This window comes from Staurois parvus, unplaced genomic scaffold, assembly GCF_062004578.1.
Source record: "Staurois parvus isolate SC_StPar_1 unplaced genomic scaffold, SC_StPar_1.0 ptg000519l, whole genome shotgun sequence".
NCBI classification, from domain to species: domain Eukaryota; kingdom Metazoa; phylum Chordata; class Amphibia; order Anura; family Ranidae; genus Staurois; species Staurois parvus.
In genome coordinates this window covers 488957-514735 of record NW_028318315.1, presented here as the reverse complement: position 1 = coordinate 514735, position 25779 = coordinate 488957, and the positions used below count along the sequence as shown (strand labels likewise).

Sequence of the window (25779 nt, the reverse complement as noted above, 5' to 3'; positions counted from 1 at the left end):
CAAAGACATTCCAGAGAAGGCATAAAACAAGACACCACATTCAACATCCATTTTCCCCTATGATTTCATATCTTTGAATATGAGAGACTTACATAAAAACGGGCATATCGTCAGATTGGATAAGTTAATACAAACTGTTTGGTATATTACACTCCCTATCTGGAATATATAGGAGGGCAGTAAAGTATATCTCCTGAACCATTCAAGTGTATATGACATGTTTCATCTCTAACCATTCCGCAGATGCTGCTGAGTATTAATATCCTAGTGCCCAGGCTGCCAAATGCCCCGAGAATGAGTTATGAATCCAAATAGCAGCTATGAGAGTTTCTGGTCATAACTTAGGGCTCCACCTACACCTTCCTCCCCAAAAGGAGACGATTGGTTTACTGCTCCAGGGAGGCACCCGGTGGAGATACTTGAAAAGCTGAGCTGAGTTAAGGGAGAGAAGAAGGTCTCCTGTCCTAACATCAAAACTGACAGTGGGAGATAAATCCTTTTGACTTATGAAACTTGAAGCTGCGTACACCAGGGCTGACTTGCAAGTACTTTAGCCCTCTAAATTCCTTTCTGTTATCTCTTTGCTGTGCTATTCTCTGTATATTTATATATATATATTGGTTACATCTTTTTCTGTAAATATTTTTTATTGCACCCTTTTGACCTTTTAGTAATAAATCTTACTTTCTGAAAGTGTTGAACTGTTTCTAACGCCTTTAATGCAAAGTACGAATTCCTGCCGCTGAAGAGCGCTACTGTGTGTTTAACCCTCTGTATAACCTACCTGCGGTGACAGTGGTATACAGACGATTATTTCAACCATCATAGTGTTATTGCTGATATTGCAGAGTTTCCTCTTTCTCTGAGGAGGTGGTGGCAGTGTGAAGGGTTAATTGCATAATTAACCTGACCCAGTAACAATCACGCTCAGGCTGCCGGTACATCGATTGTGGTCCATTAGCTGGAAAATCGTTGTGCAGGGTGCAGCTGGGCGTGGCATTGTTACGCACGTGACATCGCGGTTTTAGATTGGCTAGTCCTTCGGTCACAAGTTTGGTGTGGAGGGCTGGGATCTGACGTCATGATCATCACAAGCCACAGTCAAGGAAATATTAATTTCTCCATCATCTGGTCACATTTGTTTAGGTAATGTAAAAAAAAACCCCAGACCTCTAAGGCTACACCACAAAATGTACTCAGGCAATAAAAGGTATCTCCTGCTACCAATGGCCAACCCGGTCCCACACTTCATCCATGTCTTTGGGGACCTCTGATCTCATGAACTGTTTCTTCCATGATGAAGATCAGCCATGGAGTATATCTGAGGTGTATATCAGGGTGTGCTTCTTCCCCACATGAGAGCTGGGATGTCCAGCAGCATTCATCTAGAAGACTTTTCCCGCACTCAAGGCACTAATACACCTCCAGGGTTGTGTGGGATCCCTGATGTACAGGAAGATAGGACTTCAGTGAGGAACAGTTCCCTCACTCAGGACAGGAAGGCGGCTTCTTCCCCATGTGAGATGTCTGATGTCTGTAAAGATCAGACTTCTGTAAAAAACATTTCCCGCACTCAGGACAGGAATACGGCTTCTCCCCCGTGTGTGATTTCTGATGTTTGTAAAGATAGGACTTCTGTGAAAAACATTTCCCACACTCAGGACAGGAATATGGCTTCTCCCCCGTGTGCAATCTCTTATGTGTGACAAGTATGGATCTTTGTGCAAAACATTTCCCGCACTCAAAACAGGAATATGGCTTCTCACCTGTGTGCGATCTCTGATGACTAATAAGATGGCACATTTCTGGAAAACATTTTCCGCACTCAGGACAGAAATAGGGCTTTTCCCCTGTATGAGATTTCTGATGTCTGTAAAGATGGGACTTCCGTGAAAAACATTTCCCACACTCAGGACAGGAATGCGGCTTTACCTTCGTGTGAGTCCTTTGATGTAGGACAAGTTCTGATTTTCTAACAAAACATTTCCCGCAATCAGAACAGGAATATGGCTTCTCACCTGTGTGTAATCTCTGATGACTATGAAGATTGGACATATCTGAAAAACATTTTCCGCACTCAGGACAGGAATATGGCTTTTCCCCTGTGTGAGATTTCTGATGTCTGTAAAGATGGGATATCCGTGAAAAACATTTCCCACATTCCAGACAAGAATATGGCTTTACCTTCGTGTGAGACCTTTGATGTACGACAAGTTCTGATTTTCGTACAAAACATTTCCCGCACTCAGAACAGGAATATGGCTTCTCACCTGTGTGTAATCTCTGATGATTAAGAAGATTGGATGTATTTGAAAAACATTTCCCACACTCAGAACATAAATAAGGCTTTTCCCCTGTGTGAATTCTCTGATGTCTGTAAAGATGGGACTTCTGTGGAAAACATTTCCCGCACTCAGGACAGGAATACGGCTTCTCCCCCGTGTGAGATCTTTTATGCAAATTAAGACTGGATTTAGAATAGAAACTCTTCCCGCACTCAGTACAGGAGACGCTCTTCCCTGTTGGCAGGCCGGCCCGGTCCCGCACAGTCTGAGGTTCCTCAGGATATGAGGAATCCGATGGTCCATCTACACTGGGTGGTGCCAGATGGACATTGGAGGGAGCCGGGTTTTCTCCTGGACTATACTGTGTGATGTCCTCATCTTCAACTTTCCAGTCTGGGGACAAAGTGAGACAATCCTCAGAGGTTTTCCTCATCTCCCGGCCATGGACTAAAATACAAAGACAAAGAGGATTACTAGACAGGAGCTGATTAGTTCCCCCAAACCAGGACTCCGCCCACATCAGGCAGCTTGGTCTCTGAGGAGCTTACAATTCCACCCTCAAGGGAACTAGGAAATGGCTCCTCTGATCTCCTACCAGGTCATTTCTTTATTCATGGACCTTAGTCAGAGAGTGAGGAAACAACCAGAACTGTCTTTATAGGAGGGACAGTGATGAGGGGATTATAGGACGAGGGTCCCCACCCCCTCTATCACTCATCGCCATCTTCCCAACACAAGAAGTACTGCACTTCCTTATTTACTCCATGATTTAGTCATGAAGAACAGCGGGGCTGAGCCCCACCAGAGGTCAGAGAGTGAGGATGGGGGGAGAACAACCAAGATGAAGAGTGGACTGATCCTGAAGACCGCCATCATTGGGGTATTGACTCCTCCCTCATTATCACTTTCTGTTTAAGGGTCCAAAGTTGGAGGATGTTATCACATTATTATCACCATGTAAAAGTCTGTGCTCCAATCACATCATCCGATATAAAATGTCCAGCTGGTAGGAAATGGGTGTAACAAAAGAGAATCCATATTATGTGTATATATAGCAGAGGGGGGAGGGGGGCGAGCAGAAGTCAGGACTATGGAATGTACAACATATTGTATAAGATACAGCAGAGAGAACTATATAGTATCAGAATTATGTAATGTACAACATAGAGTATATAGTGCAGGGGTCAGGAGTATGTAATGTACAATATAGAGTATATAGTGCAGGGGTCAGGAGTATGTAATGTACAATATAGAGTATATAGTGCTGGGGTCAGGAGTATGTAATGTACAATATAGAGTATATAGTGCAGGGGTCAGGAGTATGTAATGTACAACATAGAGTATATAGTGCAGGGGTCAGGAGTATGTAATGTACAACATAGAGTATATAGTGCAGGGGTCAGGAGTATGTAATGTACAACATAGAGTATATAGTGCAGAGGTCAGGAGTATGTAATGTACAACAGAGTATATAGTGCAGGAGTATGTAATGTACAACAGAGTGTATATAGTGCAGGGGTCAGGAGTATGTAATGTACAAGATAGTAATGTATAGAAAGTATAGAGTGCGGGGCTTAAGACCACGTATTGTGTAATATACATTATATAGTCTGACAGTCAGGACCAATAATATTGGTATCAGTAAACAGTGGTAGTCTAAGGGGGAGATTTACTAAAACTGGAGCTCTCAGAATCAGGTGCAGCTGTACATAATAACCCATCAGCTTCTATCTTCAGCTTGTTCAATTAACCATCTCCCGTCCAGCCCATGTATATAAATAGCCGGACGGTGGCAGTGCAGAGTCGAGTGGCCGTTTATAAACGGCCTCCCCGCCCCCTGCTTGTGCTTGCTGTGTCCTCCAGACACAGTAGAACACCGATCGTCGTACGGGACCTCTATGCGAGGTCCCGATCATGTGATCACTGATTTGCCAATCAGTGATCACATGCAAAGTAGTAAGCAAGATGTCACTTCCTGATATCATTGCTTACTACGTGTGAAATCTGTGAATGATCACAGAGGTCACATGGTACAAGGCTATTCACAACAGCCTTGTGCCATGTGACAAGCTGTGACCAATCACAGCTCACACTGTAGTTCTCAAAGGCTGCAAGAATGCAGCCAGAGAGAAGGAGAAATGATTGCTTTTACAGCCTTTATGGGTGTAAAAGCAATCAGTATAAAAATAAAAATCTTCATCACCGCCCACAAGTAGTACAGTGTCACCATGACTCTGTGTGCACCAGTTTTAGTAAATCTCCCCCTAAATGTAACTGTCAAAAGCTAAAGAGGTTCAACACCGCTGCCTCCCATCTCCTGAGGCTGTACTTACTGACTATACAGACATATCCCTCCACCCGGCACAGCCAGCAGACCACAGAGAAAGGAACCCTGGGAGAATTGTTCTGTCAGAGATCTTACTAGACCCGGGCATGGAGAAGATGACTCAAGGCCCAGGTTCCTAGGTCCAGTACTGCCTATGATGAAAGTCCACATTTTGCTGTCAGGTGACCCACCTGTGCTGATCTCTGTAGGAGTGTCCTCCTCTATAAATGTCCCCGTTATTCCATCCTCCTCCATAGACTGCTGATCATCCCTCACATACGTCTCTTCTTCTTCTGATTTAACCTCAACTTTTATATCTATCAGATCTTCACCCTAAACCAAGAGATGGATTGAAAATAACATTTGTAATATATAAGCTCAGAGAAAAAAAATCCTCACATTGTCTCCACAAGTCCAGATATTCCTTCCCTCCTACCTGATGATGGTGAGGGGTGGTGTGACCTTCCTGTGTAGAATCCCGGGAATACAGAGGACAAGGACATCTCTCTGGTGGGTTCCCATGACTGGATCCATCTACCTGATGATGGTGAGGGATGGTGTGACCTCCCTGTGAGGAATCCCGGGAATACAGAGGACGTGGACATCTCTCTGGTGGGTTCCCATGACTGGATCCATCTGTAGGAAACACACACACTGACTGAATCCATTGTTTCTATGTGTTTATCAGATGATGGGGGATCTAGGTGGATCCTCCGTACTGCTCTCTCCTTTACAATAAAGTCTCCTCTTACCCGGTGATGTGAGGGGCGGCTGATTGTCCATCATGACGTCCTTGTAGAGATCCTTGTGTCCTTCTAAATACTCCCACTCCTCCATGGAGAAATAGACAGTGACACCCTGACACCTTATAGGAACCTGACACACACAATGATACAGTCACCATCCAGACACATCCCTTGTCTGTTACTGGAGAATGTCCCAGAATTCCCGGCACCGCTCACCTCTCCTGTCAGCAGCTCCATCATCTTCTTGGTGACTTCTAGAATCTTCTGCATGTTGTGTCTCTCAGGGTTTAGGGAGTCACATGGAGGCACTGTGATGGTTATATGATCACCTGACTTCAGAAGAGGAAATCTCTGTATTGAGGAACCAATAGGAATATAATGTTAGGATCCCAGAATCCTCCTCACCTCTCCGGTCAGGTCTGTGTTTTATTAATAGAGATAAGAGTGATGTCATGTGACCTCCCAGAATCCTCCTCACCTCTCCGGTCAGGTCTATGTTTTATTAATAGAGATAAGAGTGATGTCATGTGACCTCCCAGAATCCTCCTCACCTCTCCGGTCAGGTCTGTGTTTTATTAATAGAGATAAGAGTGATGTGATGTGACCTCCCAGGATCCTCCTCACCTCTCCGGTCAGGTCTGCGTTTTATTAATAGATTTAAGAGTGATGTCATGTGACCTCCGAGAATCCCCTTCACCTCTCCGGTCAGGTCTCTGTTTTATTATTGGAAGATAAGAGTGATGTCATGTGACCTCCCAGAATCCTCCTCACCTCTCCGGTCAGGTCTGTGTTTTATTAATAGAGATAAGAGTGATGTCATGTGACCTCCCAGAAACCTCCTCACCTCTCCGGTCAGGTCTGCGTTTTATTAATAGAGATAAGAGTGATGTCATGTGACCTCCCAGAATCCTCCTCACCTCTCCGGTCAGGTCTGTGTTTTATTAATAGAGATAAGAGTGATGTCATGTGACCTCCCAGAATCCTCCTCACCTCTCCGGTCAGCAGGTAGATGATCTCCAGGGTGAGGTTTAGTATCCTCTCAGTCATGTGACTCCGGTCCTCCTCCATCCTCATTGATGTGGTCATGTGCTCCATGTAGGTTTTCTGCAGACAGACAATTATCTGGACTGTATTGGTTGTACAATATTAGAATAGGGATTTAAAACAATAATAAGCTGACTTCCCCCTGTAGGAACTGGCACATGTGGAGGGCGCTAATCCCCTCCAGTGTTTGTATCTTTAAAAGCCGTTGCTTGCAGAGTTACCAAAGCTAAAATACACGCTAACAGTGAATCCACACTACAATGCGTATGAGGTGCCTGTGATGGAGGGTAGGCAGGACAGGACACACAGAGCAGATGGCAAACACACAAAGCTTTATTGAGACAAAATGACAGTCACTCAATGGGGGAATTGCAGGGAGGGTGACTTAGCCAATAGGGGAATAGCAAGGAGAGGGCGAAAACACTTGTAGTTCAGCTCCAAGGGGCAAAGGTAAAATCTCTGAGGCAGACTGTAATCCAACAGGGGAGGTAGAGGGGCAGCTCAGGAACAGTTCAGGCAAAACAGGGGAAGCGTACATTCACAGATCTGACAGGGTGCCTGGTCTCCCAGGGAATAGGATAGTATGACACAGGTACCTGTTGGGGTCCGGAGTAGGTGTGTGGTCTCCCCCTTAGCTGGGTCTCAGGCAGGCTGGCGTGTGCGGTCTCCCCCTTTGGCTGGGGGTCTCAGGCAGGCTGGTGTGTGCGGTCTCCCCCTTTGGCTGGGGGTCTCAGGCAGGCTGGCGTGTGTGGTCTCCCCCCTTCGGCTGGGGGTCTCAGGCAGGCTGGAGTGTGCGGTCTCCCCCCTTTAGCTGGGGTCTCAGTAGGCATGTGTGCGCGGTCTCCCCCCGTTAGCTGGGGTCTCAGTAGGCTGGTGTGCGCGGTCTCCCCCTTTTAGCTGGGGTCTCAGTAGGCTGGTGTGCGTGGTCTCCCCCCTTTAGCTGGGGCCTCAGTAGGCTGGCATGTGCGGTTTCCCCCCTTTAGCTGGGGTCTCAGTAGGCTCGTGTGCGCGGTCTCCCCCTTTAGCTGGGGTCTCAGTAGGCTGGCATGCGTGGTCTCCCCCCTTTAGCTGGGGCCTCAGTAGGCTGGCATGCGCGGTCTCCCCCCTTTAGCTGGGGTCTCAGTAGGCTGATGTGCGCTGTCTCCCCCCTTTAGCTGGGGTCTCAGTAGGCTGGTGTGTGGGGGCCCCCCGTATCCTTGGAGTCTTATACAGTTAGCCACGAGGGTCCTGCCACAGCTGGGATCCCTGGATGGCTGCACAGCGGAAAGGATGATTGGAGAGCCTGGCATCCGCCTCTTAAGCTGATGCAGGACGCTCTCTGGTCGTCCTGGCAACTGGGGGCGGTGTGCCTCATCGCCCAGCAATGAGGCATGCCACCTGGACACGGGCCGCGCTCTCGTTAGCGCGGCCTTTGTCCGGAGGCATCTACAAGCGCGGGAACTCCTCGTGCCTGCGCTGCGGATGCCAGGATCATGCGGCGTCAGCCTGACACCATGATCCGGAACCTCTCTGCAGGAGGTTTTTTTTTTAAATCCTGACCTTTAACCCTGACCCAAACACTTACCCTGGCACTGAACTACATCAAACCTTGATCTAGGTTTTTTTTCTTTATTTTTTATTTTATTTTTTAATATTTATCTTTTTTTTTTACAAACTTTTTTTCCCTCTATGCCAGAAGTTAGAGAGATACAATGTATTCCTTTCTCCTCCATTCAAGAGAGAAAAAAAAAAGGGCTGTACCATGACTGATCACTGTGATAGCCAATCAGAGGCTATCACAGCGATCATGTGACCCGGAATTGGGAGTCCCAGGTCCGATCGTTAGAATGGGACCCGGGGCTCTCAGTGACAAAGCGGTATTTGTGCTGGGAGTGCGCAGTGCGGTGCGCTCCCAGCACAAAGACAGGTACGCAAATATGTGGCCCCACGGAAAAAAGCCCAGTTCTGTGAGGTCACATATTTGCCCCCAAGGGGTTAAAGAAGAATAATAAACAGTAGTACCAATGCCGAAGTCTCTGCCTCTCTGGATGGTATCTGCCCCCCATAGTGTCCTATGACTACATATATAAAACAGTGAATAATAATGTGGATAAAAGACGTCACAGTGACTATGGAGGAAGAGGACGGACGTGATTATGGAGGAAGAGGAAGGACATGACGGGGGGGTTACTGGGTGTAAATAGAAAATTACCTCCTCTGTTGCCACTTCCAGCAATCTTTCTGTCCGTCTTCGTGACACATGGAACTTCTTGTCTGTACCTGACATCACTTCCTGTCTGTCTACCATAGAGACTTCCTGTCTGGGTAGAAGTGAGATCCCCACCTTGTGGAGCTCAGAGAAACTGCAGCCCCAAGAATCATTTGGTAGTGTGACCCCGGCCTTGTGCTGTGTGTGTATGGGCTGTACATGCGTACCGCGGTTTATGAATTTAATACGTTTTGCGGGACTTTTCATATAGTGCAAAAAGTCGTAAAGTAAACGCTGATAAAATGCCGAATGAGTTATTTTATCAAGTCATGCAGTATTTTAGTAGTGACGACCATGTGTTAATGTTTCAGCTTTCAGTGGGGTTCCCAACTGACAGCTGAATGTAAAAGAATTGCCGGTAATTTAAAAAACAAATAAATAAATGGCGTGGGGTCCCCCTCCTATCCATACCAAGCCCTTCGGATCTGGTATGGATTTTGAGGGGCACTCCCATGCCAAAATTAAAAAAAAAAATGGCATGGGGGTCCCCCCCAAAATCCATACCAGGCCCTTATCCGAGCATGCAGCCTGGAAGGACAGGAAAGGGCACCCCCCTCCTGAACCATACCAGGCCACATGCCTCAACATGGGAGGGTGCTTTAGGGTAGGGGGGTTCCCCACCCAAGCACCTTGTCCCCCATGTTGATGGGGACAAGGGCCTCTTCCCCACAATCTTGGCTGGTGGTTGTGGGGGTCTGCGGGCACGGGGCTTATCGGGATCTGGAATCCCCCTTTAACAAGGGGGCCCCCAGATGCCGCGCCCCTGCACCTTACATATTTAAGAACTGTCAAACCACTGGAGCAGGCAGACCCCGGGGGGACCCCGAGCTGTTTTTTTAATTTATTATGGTGCTGGTTTTTAAATGTAATTACCAGATTTTTATTTTTCTTCACTATAGCTCACGGAATCAGCTGTCACTTTCCCCCCCAAGTAAAAGAAAGAAAGTTTCCTTTTAGTTTATTTCCCCCAAGTTAAAAGAAACAATGTTTCCTTTTAGTATATTTTCTGCAAGTTAAAAGAAACAATGTTTCCTTTTAGTTTATTTCCCCCAAGTTAAAAGAAACAATGTTTCCTTTTAGTATATTTTCTGCAAGTTAAAAGAAACAATGTTTCCTTTTAGTTTATTTCCCCCCCAGTTAAAAGAAACAATGTTTCCTTTTAGTTTATTTTACGCAAGTTAAAAGAAACAATGTTTCCTTTTTGTTTATTTCCCTGAGTTAAAAGAAACAATGTTTCCTTTTAGTTTATTGCCCCAAGTTAAAAGAAACAATGTTTCCTTTTAGTTTCTTTCCCAGAGTTAAAAGAAACAATGTTTCCTTTTAGTTTCTTAAAGGAAACAAAATTTCCTTTAGCTCTGGGGAAAGGGACACCTAATCCCGTGAGCTATAGTGAAGAAAAAAAAAGCCGGCAACTGCATTAAAACAATTGGCACTGACATACACTTCGTCTTGTGAAATAAATTTGTAAAGAATTCAAAAACCGAGGCGTTATTTTCACTGGATTTTCATTTGTAAACTGAAAAATACATAAACCGAGGCATTCGTAAACCGAGGTACACCTGTATATCCTCATAGACTGGTCATCTCCACTCCCACCAAAAACACACCGATTAGCTGCACGCCAGGAGGACACACCGATTGGCTGCACGCCAGGAGGACACACCGATTGGCTGCACGCCAGGAGGACACACCGATTGGCTGCACACCAGGAGGACACACCGATTGGCTGCACGCCAGGAGGACACACCAATTGGCTGCACGCCAGGAGGACACTGTCAGGGAGCAAGGAGCCAGACACACAAGGAGGTGCAATTAAAGGTAGGTTTATTATACAAAAACAAGACAGAGTCTATGCAAGTCCAACAGCAACAGCGGATGACTTGGTAGAACAGTAGCCAGGAAGGATGGTCGCCAGAGCCAGGGTCAGAAGCCAGGAAGAATGGTTGCCAGAACCGGGGTCAGAAGCCAGGAAGAATGGTTGCCAGAACCGGGGTCAGAAGCCAGGAAGAATGGTTGCCAGAACCGGGGTCAGAAGCCAGGAAGAATGGTTGCCAGAACCGGGGTCAGAAGCCAGGAAGAATGGTCGCCAGAACCGGGGTCAGAAGCCAGGAAGAATGGTCGCCAGAACCGGGGTCAGAAGCCAGGAAGGAGTCTTGCCAAAGCCGAGTCGGTATCCAGGAGAGCAATGAGAAACTAAACAGGAGCTACTGCTGTGCAACAGACAGGACACGAATGCAATGGACAGCTACAAACAGCAGACTTATATGTGATAAGCCGCCATCTCCTGGGGGAGGAGCCGCAGAGGGCTGAAAGCATGAAGGATCCTACAATGCTTTGCAGACACCTAAGATGGATGCCAGCACATGGAGCAGCACAAACCCTGAGGAAAGGTAGGACCTTGACAGTACCTCCTCCTCAAGGCCCCCTCCCCCTCCGTGGCTCAACATAAGGCTTCTGGGGAAAGCGGGCGTGAAAAACGCGGAGGAGGGCAGGAGCATGAATATCTGCAGAAGGAACCCAGGAACACTCCTCGGGACCATAACCACGCCAATGGACCAGGAACTGCACCCGACCGCGGACCAACCGAGAGTCCAGGATGCGGCTCACCTCATACCCCTTATGACCGTCAACCCGGATAGGACGAGGCTGAGGCAGAGAGGCAGTAAAGCAATTTCAGACCAGAGGCTTCAACAGGGATACATGGAAGACATTGGAGATACGCATCCCAGGAGGAAGAGCAAGGGCATAGGCAACCGGGTTCACCCTGCGGAGAATGCGGAAAGGACCAACAAAACAGGGAGCCAGTTTCGGTGCGGGCACCCGAAGATTGAGGTTACGAGTGAACAACCACACCTGATCTCCGACCTGGTATGAAGGAGCGGGCAACCGTCTACGATCAGCCTGGAACTTCTGGCACTGAGCTGAGTCCTTCAAGGACCTCTGGATCTGCCCCCACGAGGAACGCAGGGCAGCAAGATGGTTATCCACAGCCGAAATGTCCTGTGGCAAGAACAACTCAGGCAATACAGCGGGTTGGAACCCATAGTTGGCCATGAAGGGAGACATCCCGGAGGAGGGGTTGACAGCCGAGTTTCTCGCAAACTCTGCTCATGGCAGGAAATCGACTCAATTGTCTTGATGGTCTGAGATATAGCAGCGAAGGAATTGTTCCAGGGCCTGGTTGGAACGCTCCGCAGCCCCATTGGACTGTGGGTGGTAGGCCGAAGAGAAGGAGAGCTTGATACCCAACTGGGAGCAGAAGGCGCGCCAGAACCTGGACACAAACTGGCTCCCACGGTCCGAGACAATCACCTTAGGTAACCCATGCAAGTGAAAGATCTCCCTGGAGAAAACCGTAGTTAGTTCTTGTGCAGTCAGCAATTTCTTGAATGGAACACAATGGCACATCTTGGAAAAACGATCAATGACCATAAGAATGACCATATGGCCTTGAGACGCAGGGAGGTCCACAATAAAATCCATGCCCAGGTGTGACCAGGGGCGCTCCCCATTAGGAATGGGTTGCAGAAGGCCCAATGGAAGATGCCGAGGAGATTTATTCTGGGCACAGACCGAACATGCTGCTACATATGAGGCAATGTCGGAACGGAGAGATGGCCACCAGAATAACCGAGAAACAACCCAGGACAACTGGTTCCTCCCTGGATGACCGGCAGTCTTGGAATTATGGTAGGTACGCAGCAAGCGGGTACGCAATCCCTCAGGTACGAAACATCTGCCAGCCGGTCTATCAGGGGGAGCATCAGTTTGAGCTGCCAAAATCTGCTCCCCAAGGGGAGAAGAAAGGGTGGTACGAATAGCAGCCAGGATCTGGTCCGGAGGTATGACCGAGGTCGGCTCAGAGTCCTCCCTAGTCAGCTCAGAGTATTGCCGCGACAAGGCATCAGCCCTGACATTCTTGGAGCCAGGCAAATAGGAGACCACATAGTTAAAACACGACAAGAACAGAGCCCATCTGGCTTGACGGGGCATCAACCTCTTAGCCTCCGAGAGATATGTCAGGTTCTTGTGGCCAGTGAGAATGAGAACCGGAACCGAAGAACACTCGAGCAGGTGCCTCCATTCCTTGAGAGCCTGAATAATGGCCAACAACTCCCTGTCTCCAATCTGGTAGTTGCATTCTGTGGAGGAAAGCTTCCTGGAGTAGAACCCACAGGGAAGTAGGGGTCCATTGGGTGACCGACGCTGAGACAGGAGGGCGCCTACTCCCGTCTCCGATGCATCAACCTCGAGGACAAAAGGCAACCCAGGATTGGGATGAGACAGTATCAGAGCCGAAGCGAAGGCGGATTTCAGAGCTTCGAAAGCTACGATGGCCTCGGGTGACCACTCGTGAGGATTACTGCCCTTCTTGGTCAGATCTGAGAGATGCTTGGCCAGCGTGGAGACGTTCCTGATAAACTTCCGATAATAGTTGGCAAATCCCAAAAAGTGCTAAATGGACCGAAGACCACTGGGACAAGGCCACTGCAGAACCGCCAAAACCTTCTGAGAGTCCATGGAAAAACCCACAGCGGAAATGATGTAGCCCAAAAAGGCAACGGATGCAACCGGCCCCACATTGTGGAGACCATGAGAGGATCTCGACCGACCGCCAATCAAAGGTCGGATTGTGCTTCTGAAGCCAGGGATAGCCCAAAACCACGGAGTAGTGCGGGGAAGAAATTACCTGGAAACAGGCCAACTCCCTGTGGACAGCCCCAATAGCTACTTCAACCGGCAGGGTCTCGTGGGTAACCTGCGATGGTTGCAGGGGCCTGCCATCTATCGTCTCAAGGACCAATGGAGTAACTCGAGTCTGCAGAGGAATGGAGTACTGGGCAGCAAACAAACTGTCCATAAACAGACCACCAGCACCAGAGTCTACCAACGCCTGGGCCGTCACCGAGCCTTCCGCCCAAGAGAGGACAACGGTGATTAACGGTTTATCTTTACGGGAAACAGGGGACGAGAAAACTGCACCCAAGATCTGCCCCCGACAGGATCTCAGGTGCGAGCGTTTCCCGGACGGACCGGAGAGGACTGCCGAAAATGCCCACCGAGACCACAGTACAGGCAGCGACCCTCCCGATGCCGAGAAGCCCGCTCCCCCTCAGAAAGGCGAGCAAACCCCAGCTGCATGGGCTCACCACAAGACAAGCCATCCCCAGGAGGCGTCGGAGGAGAGGGAGGCACGGGTGGGACAGAAAACGTAGGCGCCAATCGGTTAGGAGGCCTCCGCAGACGCTCCTTAACTGAAGGCCTCTCTCTGAACCTGGTGTCAGTCAGGATTAGGAAAGAAATGAGTGCTTCGAGCTCCACAGGCAATTCTTTGGCTGCAATCTCGTCCTGCATCTGAGAGACCATGAGAGAAAGCAGCCACCAGAGCCTCATTGTTCCAGTCTACCTCTGCCGCCAGGGTACGAAATTCTATGGCGTACTCGGCAACGGTCCGTGAACCCTGATGCATGGACATGAGCAGCTTAGCAGCAGAGGCAGAGCGAGCTGGTACATCCAATATCGTACGGAAGGAGGCAACAAAACCGGCAAACTCGTGAATCACAGGGTCAATGTTCTCCTATAAGGGATTTGCCCAGGCCAAGGCCTTGTCCGAATGCAGCGAGATTAGGAAGCCCACCTTTGACCTCTCCGTAGGAAAAGCATGGGGTATCAATTCAAAATATATGCCCACTCAGTTAAGGAAACCCCAACACTGACTCGGCTCACCCCCAAAGCGCTGTGGAAGGGGGGCTGAACCAGTCATGCCTCTGGGCACCGCAGGTGCGGCAGCAGATGCGGAGGTAGGCGCAACAACCGGAGCAACAGCGAGAGCGACCACAGGAGTGACAACCAGCCTAATAGCACCAGTAGTAAGGTGCGCTGTGCGTGCAAGCAGGGTTTGCAATACCTGAGTGAACTGATCCAACAAGCGATCCTGCTGATCAAGTCTGGCAACCAACATAGAGAGCGAGGGCGTACCTGCACCGTCAGGATTCATGGCATTCGTGTAGTGTCAGGAAGCGAGGAGCCACACACACAAGGAGGTGCAATTAAAGGTAGGTTTATTGTACAAAACAAGACAAGAGTCTATGCAAGTCCAACAGCAACAGCGGATGACTGAGTAGGACAGTAGCCAGGAAGAATGGTCACCAGAGCCGAGGTCAGAAGCCAGGAAGGATGATCGCCAGAGCCGGGGTTCGGAAGCCAGGAAGGATGATCGCCAGAGCCGGAGTCAGAAGCCAGGAAGGATGATCGCCAGAGCCGGGGTCAGGAGCCAGGAAGGAGTCTTGCCAAAACCGAGTCGGTATCCAGGAGAGCAATGAGAAACCAACCGGAGCTTGTTGCAGTGCCACAGACAGGACACGAATGCAATGAGCAGCTGCAGACAGCAGGCTTAAATGCGATAAGCCACTACCTCCTGGAGGAGGAGCCGCAGAGGACTGAAAGCATAAAGGATCCCACAATGCTTTGCAGAAACCTAAGATGGATGCCAGCACATGGAGCAGCACAACCCTGAGGAAAGGTAGGACCTTGACAGAAAGGCATTAATTGAATTTGAGAACATAAAGCAGGATGACTGTGGAGGAAATACATTGATTGAATTTGGGAACATTTGGCAGGATGACGGGGGAAATGCATTGATTGAAGTTGGGAACATTTGGCACAAGAACGTAAGGAATTAATTAAGGATGTACTTAATTTGGGCACAAGGGATTAAGTATGGGATTAAGGAAGAAATTAATAATTGGGGCTGGCAGAGCACCTATATTGTGACAGACGGGTTTCGAGGCACAATCCCCTCTTCATCAGAGCTCATTAAAATGGATAAAGAGGGGATCGCCCCTCGAAATGCGTCAACCATTTGAGGGTCTTCTCGTGCTTTGGGAGCTGACCTGGTGACGTGATTGCTTTGGATACGGATATGCCTTTGCCAACACAGTCGTTTGTGAGTATATATCTTCTTTTAGCTCTCAGGTAATGCACTAGGCTAGAGCACCCTCTGTTTCCCTGTATATACAGGATTAGTTGGTAGTATTTGACCAATCATAAGCAATATTACCTTTTAAAGAAGATAACGTATTCCCTGCAAGGAAATTAGTGGGCGTGGCCATATGGTCAGTTTACAATGACATTCCTATAGCATTAGGTCAGTTAAGGTAATCATCCTTACAGGGCCCCTAATCAGGATTTGGAGGCATTCTTATACATTATTGGGCCACAATCTAGGAAATATTCATTTCTCCATCATCTGGTCACATTTGTTTAATTAATGTTTAAAAAACAAAAACAGGCCTTTAAGGCTACACCACAAAATGTACTCAGGCAATAAAAGGTATCTCCAGCTACCAATGGCCAACTCGGTCCCACACTTCATCCATGTCTTTGGTGACCTCTAATCTGCTCATGAACGGTTTATTCCATGATGAAGATCAGCCATGGAATATATCTGAGGTGTATATCAGGGTGTGCTTCTTCCCCACATGAGAGCTGGGATGTCCAGCAACATTCATCTAGAAGACATTTCCCGCACTCAAGGCACTAATACACCTCCACGGTTGTGTGGGATCCCCTGATGTACAGGAATAAAGGACTTCAGTGAGGAACATTTCCCTCACTCAGGACAGGAAGGCGGCTTCTTCCTCGTGTGAGATCTCTGGTGTCTGTAAAGATCAGACTTCTGTAAAAAAAATTTCCCGCACTCAGGACAGGAATACGGCTTCTCCCCTGTGTGTGATTTCTGATGTTTGTAAAGATAGGACTTCTGTGAAAAACATTTCCCGCACTCAGGACAGGAATACGGCTTCTCCCCCGTGTGCAATCTCTTATGTGTGACAAGTGTGGATCTTTGTGTAAAACATTTCCAGCACTCAGGACAGGAATACGGCTTTACCTTTGTATGAGTCCTTTGATGTAGGACAAGTTCTGATTTTCGTACAAAGCATTTACTGCAATCAGAACAGGAATACGGCTTCTCACCTGTGTGTAATCTCTGATGACTATGAAAATTGGATATATCTGAAAAACATTTTCCGCACTCAGGACAGGAATACGGCTTTTCCCCTGTGTGAGATTTCTGATGTCTGTAAAGATGGGATATCCGTGAAAAACATTTCCCGCACTCCAGACAAGAATATGGCTTTACATTTGTGTGAGACCTTTGATGTACGACAAGTTCTGATTTTCGTCTAAAACATTTCCTGCACTCAGAACAGGAATACGGCTTCTCACCTGTGTGTAATCTCTGATGATCAAGAAGATATGATGTCTTTGAAAAACATTTCCCACACTCAGAACATGAATAAGGCTTTTCCCCCGTGTGAATTCTCTGATGTCCGTAAAGATGGGACGTCTGTGAAAAACATTTCCCGCACTCAGGACAGGAATACGGCTTCTCCCCTGTGTGAGATCTTTTATGCAAATTAAGACTGGATTTAGAATGGAAACCCTTCCCGCACTCAGTACAGGAGAAGCTCTTCCCTGTTGAAAGGTCGGCCCGGTCCCGCACAGTCTGAGGGTCCTCAGGATACGAGGAATCCGATGGTCCATCTACACTGGGTGGTGCTGGATGGACATTGGAAGGAGCCAGGTTTTCTCCTGGACTATACTGTGTGATGTCCTCATCTTCTATTTTCCAGTCTGGAGACAAAGTGAGACAATCCTCGGAGGTTTTCCTCATCTCCCAGCCATGGACTAAAATACAAAGTAAAAGAGGATTACTAGACTGGAGCTGATTGGTTCCCCCAAACCAGGACTCCGCCCACATCAGGCAGCTTGGTCTCTGAGGAGCTTACAATTCCACCCTCAAGGGAACTAGGAAATGGCTCCTCTGATCTCCTACCAGGTCATTTCTTTTTTCATGACCTTAGTCAGAGAGTGAGGAAACAACCAGAACTGTCTTTTATAGGAGGGACAGTGATGAGGGGATTATAGGACGAGGGTCCCCACCCCCTCTATCACTCATCGCCATCTTCCCAACACAAGACGTACTGCACTTCCTTATTTAGTCCATGATTTAGTCATGAAGAACAGCGGGGCTGAGCCCCACCAGAGGTCAGAGAGTGAGGATGGGGGAGAACAACCAAGATGAAGACTGGACTGATCCTGAAGACCGCCATCATTGGGGTATTGACTCCTCCCTCATTATCACTTTCTGTTTAAGTGTCCAAAGTTGGAGGATGTTATCACATTATTATCACCATGTAAGTCTGTGCTCCAATCACATCATCCGATATAAAATGTCCAGCTGGTAGGAAATGGGTGTAACAAAAGAGAATACATATTATGTGTATATATAGCAGTGGGGGGAGGGGGGAGAGCAGAAGTCAGGACTATGGAATGTACAACATATTGTATAGGCTACAACAGTTAGGACTTTATAGCATCAGGAGTATGTAATGTACAGCATAGTGTATATAGTGCAGGGGTCAGGAGTATGTAATGTACAACATAGAGTATATAGTGCAGGGGTCAGGAGTATGTAATGTACAACATAGAGTATATAGTGCAGGGGTCAGGAGTATGGAATGTACAACATAGAGTATATAGTGCAGGGGTCAGGAGTATGTAATGTACAACATAGAGTATATAGTGCAGGGGTCAGGAGTATGTAATGTACAACATAGAGTATATAGTGCAGGGGTCAGGAGTATGGAATGTACAACATAGAGTATATAGTGCAGGGGTCAGGAGTATGGAATGTACAAGATAGTAATGTATAGAAAGTATAGAGTGCAGGGCTTAAGACCACGTATTGTGTAATATACATTATATAGTCTGATAGTCAGGACCAATAATATTGGTATCAGTAAGCAGTGGTAGTCTAAGGGGGAGATTTACTAAAACTGGAGCTCTCAGAATCAGGTGCAGCTGTACATAATAACCCATCAGCTTCTATCTTCAGCTTGTTCAATTAAACGTTGACAATTAAACCTGGAAGCTGATGGGTTGCTATGCAGAGCTGCACCAGACTCTGTGTGCACCAGTTTTAGTAAATCTCCCCCTAAAATGTTTACTTAACTGACACAAGCTAAAGAGGTTCAACACCGCTGCCTCCCATCTCCTGAGACTGCACTTACTGACTATACAGATAATATACCTCCACCCGGCACAGCCAGCAGACCACAGAGCAAGGAACCCTGGGAGAATTGTACTGTCAGAGATCTTACTAGACCCGGGCATGGAGAAGATGACTCAAGGCCCAGGTTCCTAGGTCCAGTACTGCCTATGGTGAAAGTCCACGTTTTGCTGCCAGTTGACTCACCTGTGCTGATCTCTGTAGGAGTGTCCTCCTCTATAAATGTCCCCGTTATTCCATCCTCCTCCATAGACTGCTGATCATCCCTCACATACGCCTCTTCTTCTTCTGCTTTAACCTTAATGTTAGAATCTCTCAGGTTTCCACTCTGAATCATAAAAATGACATCAATGGTAACAATGAAGATAATATACAGATCCTAATGATACTATCAGTGATTGTTCCTCATCTACCTGATGATGGTGAGGGATGGTGTGACCTTCCTGTGTGGAATCCCGGGAATACAGAGGACGGGGACATCTCTCTGGTGGGTTCCCATGACTGGATCCATCTGTAGGAAACACACACACTGACTGAATCCATTGTTTCTATGTGTTTATCAGATGATGGGGGATCTAGGTGGATCCTCCGTACTGCTCTCTCCTTTACAATAAAGTCTCCTCTTACCCGGTGATGTGAGGGGCGGCTGATTGTCCATCATGACGTCCTTGTAGAGATCCTTGTGTCCTTCTAAATACTCCCACTCCTCCATGGAGAAATAGACAGTGACACCCTGACACCTTATAGGAACCTGACACACACAATGATACAGTCACCATCCAGACACATCCCTTGTCTGTTACTGGAGAATGTCCCAGAATTCCCGGCACCGCTCACCTCTCCTGTCAGCAGCTCCATCATCTTCTTGGTGACTTCTAGAATCTTCTGCATGTTGTGTCTCTCAGGGTTTAGGGAGTCACATGGAGGCACTGTGATGGTCATATGATCACCTGACTTCAGAAGAGGAAATCTCTGTATTGAGGAACCAATAGGAATATCATGTTAGAATCCCAGAATCCTCCTCACCGGTCAGGTCTGTGTTTATTAATAGGGATGAGAGTTATGTCATGTGACCTCCCAGAATCCTCCTGGCCTCTCTGGTCAGGTCTGTGTCATGTCATGTGACCTCCCCAAATCCTCCTCACCTCTCCGGTCAGGTCTGTGTTTTATTAATAGAGATAAGAGTGATGTCATGTGACCTCCCAGAATCCTCCTCACCTCTCCGGTCAGGTCTGTGTTTTATTAATAGAGATAAGAGTGATGTCATGTGACCTCCCAGAATCCTCCTCACCTCTCCGGTCAGGTCTGTGTTTTATTAACAGACAGGAGTGATGTCATTGGACCTCCCAGAATCCTCCTCACCTCTCCGGTCAGGTCTGTGTTTTATTAACAGAGACAGGAGTGATGTCCTGTGACCTCCCAGAATCCTCCTCACCTCTCCGGTCAGGTCTGTGTTTTATTAACAGAGACAGGAGTGATGTCCTGTGACCTCCCAGAATCCTCCTCACCTCTCCGGTCAGGTCTGTGTTTTATTAATAGAGATAAGAATGATGTCATGTGACCTCCCAGAATCCTCCTCACCTCTCCGGTCAGGTCTGTGTTATTAATAGATATAAGAATGATGTCATGTGACCTCCCAGAATCCTCCTCACCTCTCCGGTCAGCAGGTAGATGATCTCCAGGGTGAGGTTTAGTATCCTCTCAGTCATGTGACTCCGGTCCTCCTCCATTCTCATTGATGTGGTCATGTGATCTACACAGGTTTTCTGCAGACGTAGAATTATCTGGACTGTATTGGTTGTACAATATTAGAAGAGGGATTTAAGGCAATAAGAGGTGGACCGTCCCCTGTAAGAACTGGCACATGTGTAGGGAGCTGATTCTGTCTAGTCAGTGGTGTATCATCCATGTGTGCAGGGTGTGCGGTGCACACGGGCCCCAAGGGAAGGGGGCCCTGACACACTCAGCACACCTGGAGGAAATGACAGCAGGTCGATAATAAGCCATTGTGCCCTAAAGATTCATTAGCGGTGTCCAAGAAGAAGCAGCAGCCAATGTACTATCTTTCTGTTTTCTGATGCTTAGGTGATCGCTGTCACATTTCTGACATTCAAGCTCTGGCTGCCAACACCTGCAAGAGTGAGCAAGCTTTGGACAGTGATTGGATGAGGGGCTGAAAGTATAGTTCAGAATCCAGAATTACATCTAGCACCCTGGCATGCGGGGGCGGGTTGATAGTTGAGCCGTTGATCTTGACTGAGAAGTCAGTGGAAGGGGCACGTAGGGGAGGAAATATTGGTTTTGGATAGATTGCGTTTGAAGAAGTGGTGGGACATCCAGGCTGATATGTCTGTTAGTAGATTAGTGATGCTTGAGGAGACTGATGGAGCTGAGGTTCACCAAGATAGATTTGGGTGTCATCAGCCTAGAAATGGTATCAAAAATCATGGAAGGATGTCAACCGACCCAAGGAGGCGGTGTAGATTGAGAATTGGAGAGGTCCAAGAACAGAGCCTTGGTGAACCCCGGCGGAGAAAGGAAGAGGAAGTAGAATTGTAAGTGACATTGAAGGTGCGGTGGGATAGGTAGGAAAGAACCACCGAAGAGTACAGTAACGAAGACCAAAGGAGTAGAGTTTTTTAAGGAGGAGGGGGTGGTCAACTGTGTCATAGGCAGCGGAGAGGTCCAGGAATAGGAGTACAGAATAGTATTCATTGGTTTGAGCCGTTAGTAGATCGTTTGTGACTTTTAGAGAGTGGTTTCCATGGAGTGTGTGAAATCCAGACTAAAGTGGATCAATGTCATTCTCGGTAAGATGGTCACTCAGTCGGTTGTAAACCAGATATTCAGTTCAAGGAAAAGGGGAGTAAGGAGATAGGACGTAGACTGTTGAGATTGGTGGGGTCCATTGAGGGCTTTTTAAAGATGGGGTGACTAGTACATGTTTTAGGAAGTTGGGAAGATGCAAGAAGAGATAGAGAGATTGAAGATGTGAGTTACAGAGTGTAGGATAGAGCCAGAGGCTGACCATAGTAACCCTGAGGACAACCTTGTCTTTGGTGGTGGGGTTCAATGACGGAAGTAGTGATTGTACCTGTGGACATGGAGTGTTAAGTAGGGGAGGTATCTGCGCATTGGAGATCTTCTGGGCAGTGAGTGAGTTAGTGGGTGGTGGCAAAGGAGGATGAAGAAGACAGCTGAAGCAAGAGCAGAGTTGACTGGGACTGGATGAGGTGTTAATAAGAGTGATAAAATAGGTCTGCTTGGCAATGAGGAGACATGAATAGTGTTTTTGGAGGGCAGATTTATATTGGTTGAAGTCATTATGAGACTTAGTATTATGCCACAGGCGCTCATGAGTGCAGAAACATTTTTTGAGACTTCTGGTGTCATTTGTGCGATAGGGTTGTAGGGGTCGGGGCCTGACTGTGTGTAGTGAAGGGTGTAAGCTTGTTTAGGGAGGATGACAGTGAACGTTTGTAGACAGAAGTTTTTAGGTTGGGCCAGGACAGGGATGAGATTATGCCATAGAGGTGGTCAGTAGCAGAGTAGAGCAGAGAAGGATTGAGGTGGCGCAAGCAACTGTTAGACCATTGAAGGGAGAGTAGGTGGAAGACAGGGAGAGAGTGAAACTAGTAAGGAGGTGATCTGAGAGTGGGAGAAGAATGTTGGAGGGGTTGAATGGAGTGCATAGGTAGGAGAATACAAGGTCAAGGGCGTTGCCATCAGAGCGAGTGGAAGCCTGTACCCAGGGTGGACTGACCATTTGGAAACTCGGGCACTGCCTGAGGGCCCGGGGTCAGTAGGGGGCCCCATGAGATGCCCCTGGTACCTTTTTCATAGGTTTTTTTGAGTTTGGGCAAGGACAAGGTGCCCCATGATCCGCTATTGCCTGGGGTCCCATGAGTTGTCAGTCCGCCCCTGCCTGTACCCATTGCTTCAGGTCAAAAGAGGAGGTTAGACTGAAACGTTGAGAAGTAGTATTAGCATTAACATGGATGTTGAAGTCACCGGGAATGATTTTGGGGATTTCAGAAAACAGAAAGGAGGGTAGCCAGGCAGAGAAGTCATCAAGGAAGGTTGATGCCTGTTCAGGGGGGCGTTAGATCAGAGCAATTCTTAGAGAAATGGGAGAAAATAGACAAATACAGTATTCCTCGAAAAACAGAGTCAGAGAGGGATGTGGGTGAAGAACCTGATAGGTGCTCTGTGTTGGCTAGAAGGATTCTCACTCCACCTTCCTTACATCCACTGGATCTGGGGGAGTGAGTCCAGAGAAGGCCACCATGGCAGAGGGACACAGGAGAAGCAGTGTTGGAATCATGAAGCCAGGTTACGGTAATGACAAGTATGTTAACCCCTTGCCTACCCGGCACTTATACCCCCTTCCTGCCCAGGCCAATTTTCAGCTTTCAGCGCTGTCACACTTTGAATGACAATTGCGCGGTCATGCAACACTGTACCCATATGAATTTTTTATAATTTTTTTGTGACAGATAGAGCTTTATTTTGGTGGTATTTAATCACATCTGGTTTTTTATTTTTTCTTAAACAAACCAAAAACCACAGAAATTTTTGAAAAAAAAAGTTTTTTCTTAGTTTTTGTTATTAAATTTTGTAAATAAGTGATTTTTCTCCTTCACTGATGTGCGCTAATGAGGCTGCAGTGATGGGCACTGATAGGCTGCACTGATGAGGAGGCACTGGTAGGTGGCACTGATGGGCATTGACAGGCATCACTAATGGGCACTGAAAGGCAGCACTCATATATGGCACTGATAGGTGGCACTGATAGGCAGAGCACTGACTGGCACTGATAGGCAGCACTTACTGGCACTGTTAGGCAGCACTGATGCACACTGATAGGTGGTACTGACTGGCACTGATAGGCGGCACTGACTGGCACTGATAGGCGGCACTGACTGGCAGCACTGATAGGTGGCACTGACTGGCATTGATGGGTGGCACTGAAAGGCAGCTCAGATGGGCACTGATATGTGGCATTGATGTGCACTGGTAGGCACTGATATGTGGCATTGATGGGCACTGGCAGGTGGCACTGATGAAAACTGACAGGTGGCACTGTTGGGGCTACACTGATCATCAGTGCTCTGATGATCAGTGTACATGTCCCCTCTGAGGAATGCAGATTACCGGCTCTCCTCTGTCAGAGTGACAGCTCGTGGGGAGAGAAATGCCGATAACCGGCATTTCCCTGTTTACATGTGATCAGCTGTGCTTGGACACAGCTGATCACATGACCGAGCCGACATCTTCGGCTCTTTCTGTGGATCGGTGATCCACTGTGTTCGAGGGGGACAGCTTACCACTGATTGCCATGCTGCGTGCTCCCGGAGCCGCTCATGCGCAGTTTGAATGGGACGATGTCATAGGATGTCCTCCCAGAATGAGAGAACCGCCTTGTGTCCATGGTGGGTGGGAGGTGGTCAAAGGAATTTGCGATAAGGAGGTCGTGGAGTGAGGCGAGTTGGTCACAGAGCGGGCATTCAAGAGGGTACAGGAGAAGGCTGGTTTTGGGAAGAAGAGGAATATAAACATAGTGAGCGGATTCCGGAATTGTTCCCAGTAATTGTTGGGTAATATCTGTCTGGCACTAGGAGGTAGTCTTTGGATCCCATAGAGAAACTTGAACTGTCACTCCTCGCCTTTGTTCTTTTTCCTGCCATTACATGCTTTCCGTGCCACGTGGATTCTGTCCCTCACTATGTATGCACCTACCATAAACTACCCATTTTGGCACCCAACAAGAGAAGCCAACTTCCAAATGATAGCTGCCGAAAGCCTATGAAAGAGAACAATATAGTCCTCAATGCCAATCAGAAAAAGTTATGTAGTTGCCCTTTCAGGTTGGCGCAAAGAATTATTATTACAGGCACTTACATAGCACTTTCAATTTACGCAGCGCAACACATATATTATATATTCCATCAGTCCCTGACCCTCAAGGAGCTTACAAGCTAAGGTCCCTAACTCACATCCATACATTACATACAAGGTCCATTTTAGACAGGAGACAATTAACCTACCAGCATGTCTTTCGATCCGTGGTTGGGATTCGAACCGATGACCCTAGTGCTTCTAAGCGGGGGTGCTAACCACTTGGCCACTGTGCTGCCCCGTGGATTTCAGCACTGCACCTGTCTACAGGGTTACCTACCTCCTCTTGTAATTGGCTGATCTCCCCCCTCTTATAGTGAGTAGTGGGGTTATACACCTCCCTTTTACTACAGACTGCTGACCAGGTAAAAATCTGTGTAGGGCACTATGGGTGAACACCAAAATCAACTAAAATTCAAATCCTGGAAATTCAGGTCAAATTTCAGTAGAAGATAAACCTGAACCTCATCTCTCATGACATGAGACTGCTAAGGTGAGATATACGAAGAATTCTCACAATTCTTATATCTTGTATTCGGGTATTGGGTTGCTGCATTCTTCTATATTTATTTTGTACACAGGGCGCAGCTGGTTGGATAACATAAGGTGGGAAAGGTGACCCATCTCAAAAATGGAGAACATTTCATCCCTGTAAGTGGGGGAATGTTGTGCCCCTGAAGGGGTTAATCTGGGTTCCCACACTATATATGTGTGTATCATCATCTGCTGGAGATAAAAGATGTCACAGTGACTATGGAGGAAGAGGACGGACGTGACTATGGAGGAAGAGGACGGACGTGACTATGGGGGAAGAGGACGGACGTGGCTATGGGGGAAGAGGACGGACGTGGCTATGGGGAAAGAGGACGGACGTGGCTATGGGGGAAGAGGACGGACGTGGCTATGGGGAAAGAGGACGGACGTGGCTATGGGGGAAGAGGACGGACGTGACTATGGAGGAAGAGGACGGACGTGACTATGGAGGAAGAGGACGGACGTGACTATGGAGGAAGAGGACGGACGTGGCTATGGAGGAAGAGGGCGGACATGATGGGGGGTTACTGGGTGTAAATAGAACATAACTTATTACCTCCTCTGTTGCCACTTCCACCATCTCCACTCTACATCCTCTCGACTCACTTCTCGCCCTTAACTTC

The 25779-nt window shown here is 47.7% G+C and overlaps 3 protein-coding genes across 3 annotated transcripts in view; all 3 read right to left on the bottom strand.

Moving 5' to 3' along the window:
- Positions 1-19233, bottom strand: part of LOC149451799 (uncharacterized) — a 45281-nt gene extending 26048 nt beyond the window's left edge. The window contains exons 1-4 of the mRNA XM_089690167.1: positions 19138-19233; positions 18911-19052; positions 16365-17340; positions 1589-2512 (exon numbers count right to left, since the gene is read on the bottom strand). Coding sequence (XP_089546293.1) covers positions 1589-2512; positions 16365-17340; positions 18911-18974 — 1964 coding nt within the window. The 5' untranslated portion in view covers positions 18975-19052; positions 19138-19233. The remainder of the gene's footprint in view (positions 1-1588; positions 2513-16364; positions 17341-18910; positions 19053-19137) is intronic.
- LOC149451800 (uncharacterized) lies at positions 4940-8886 on the bottom strand. Its single transcript, XM_089690127.1, has 4 exons — positions 8593-8886; positions 6348-6461; positions 5513-5708; positions 4940-4944 (listed from the first exon to the last, which is right to left on the bottom strand). The coding sequence occupies exons 1-4, from the start codon at positions 8854-8856 to the stop codon at positions 4940-4942; spliced, it is 579 nt and encodes a 192-aa protein (XP_089546253.1). The 5' UTR covers positions 8857-8886.
- Positions 19030-25779, bottom strand: LOC149451798 (gastrula zinc finger protein XlCGF53.1-like). The gene is made up of 4 exons (XM_089690134.1): positions 25713-25779; positions 20377-20490; positions 19501-19696; positions 19030-19052 (listed from the first exon to the last, which is right to left on the bottom strand). Exons 1-4 carry the CDS (start codon positions 25734-25736, stop codon positions 19030-19032), a joined length of 357 nt encoding a protein of 118 aa, XP_089546260.1. The 5' UTR covers positions 25737-25779.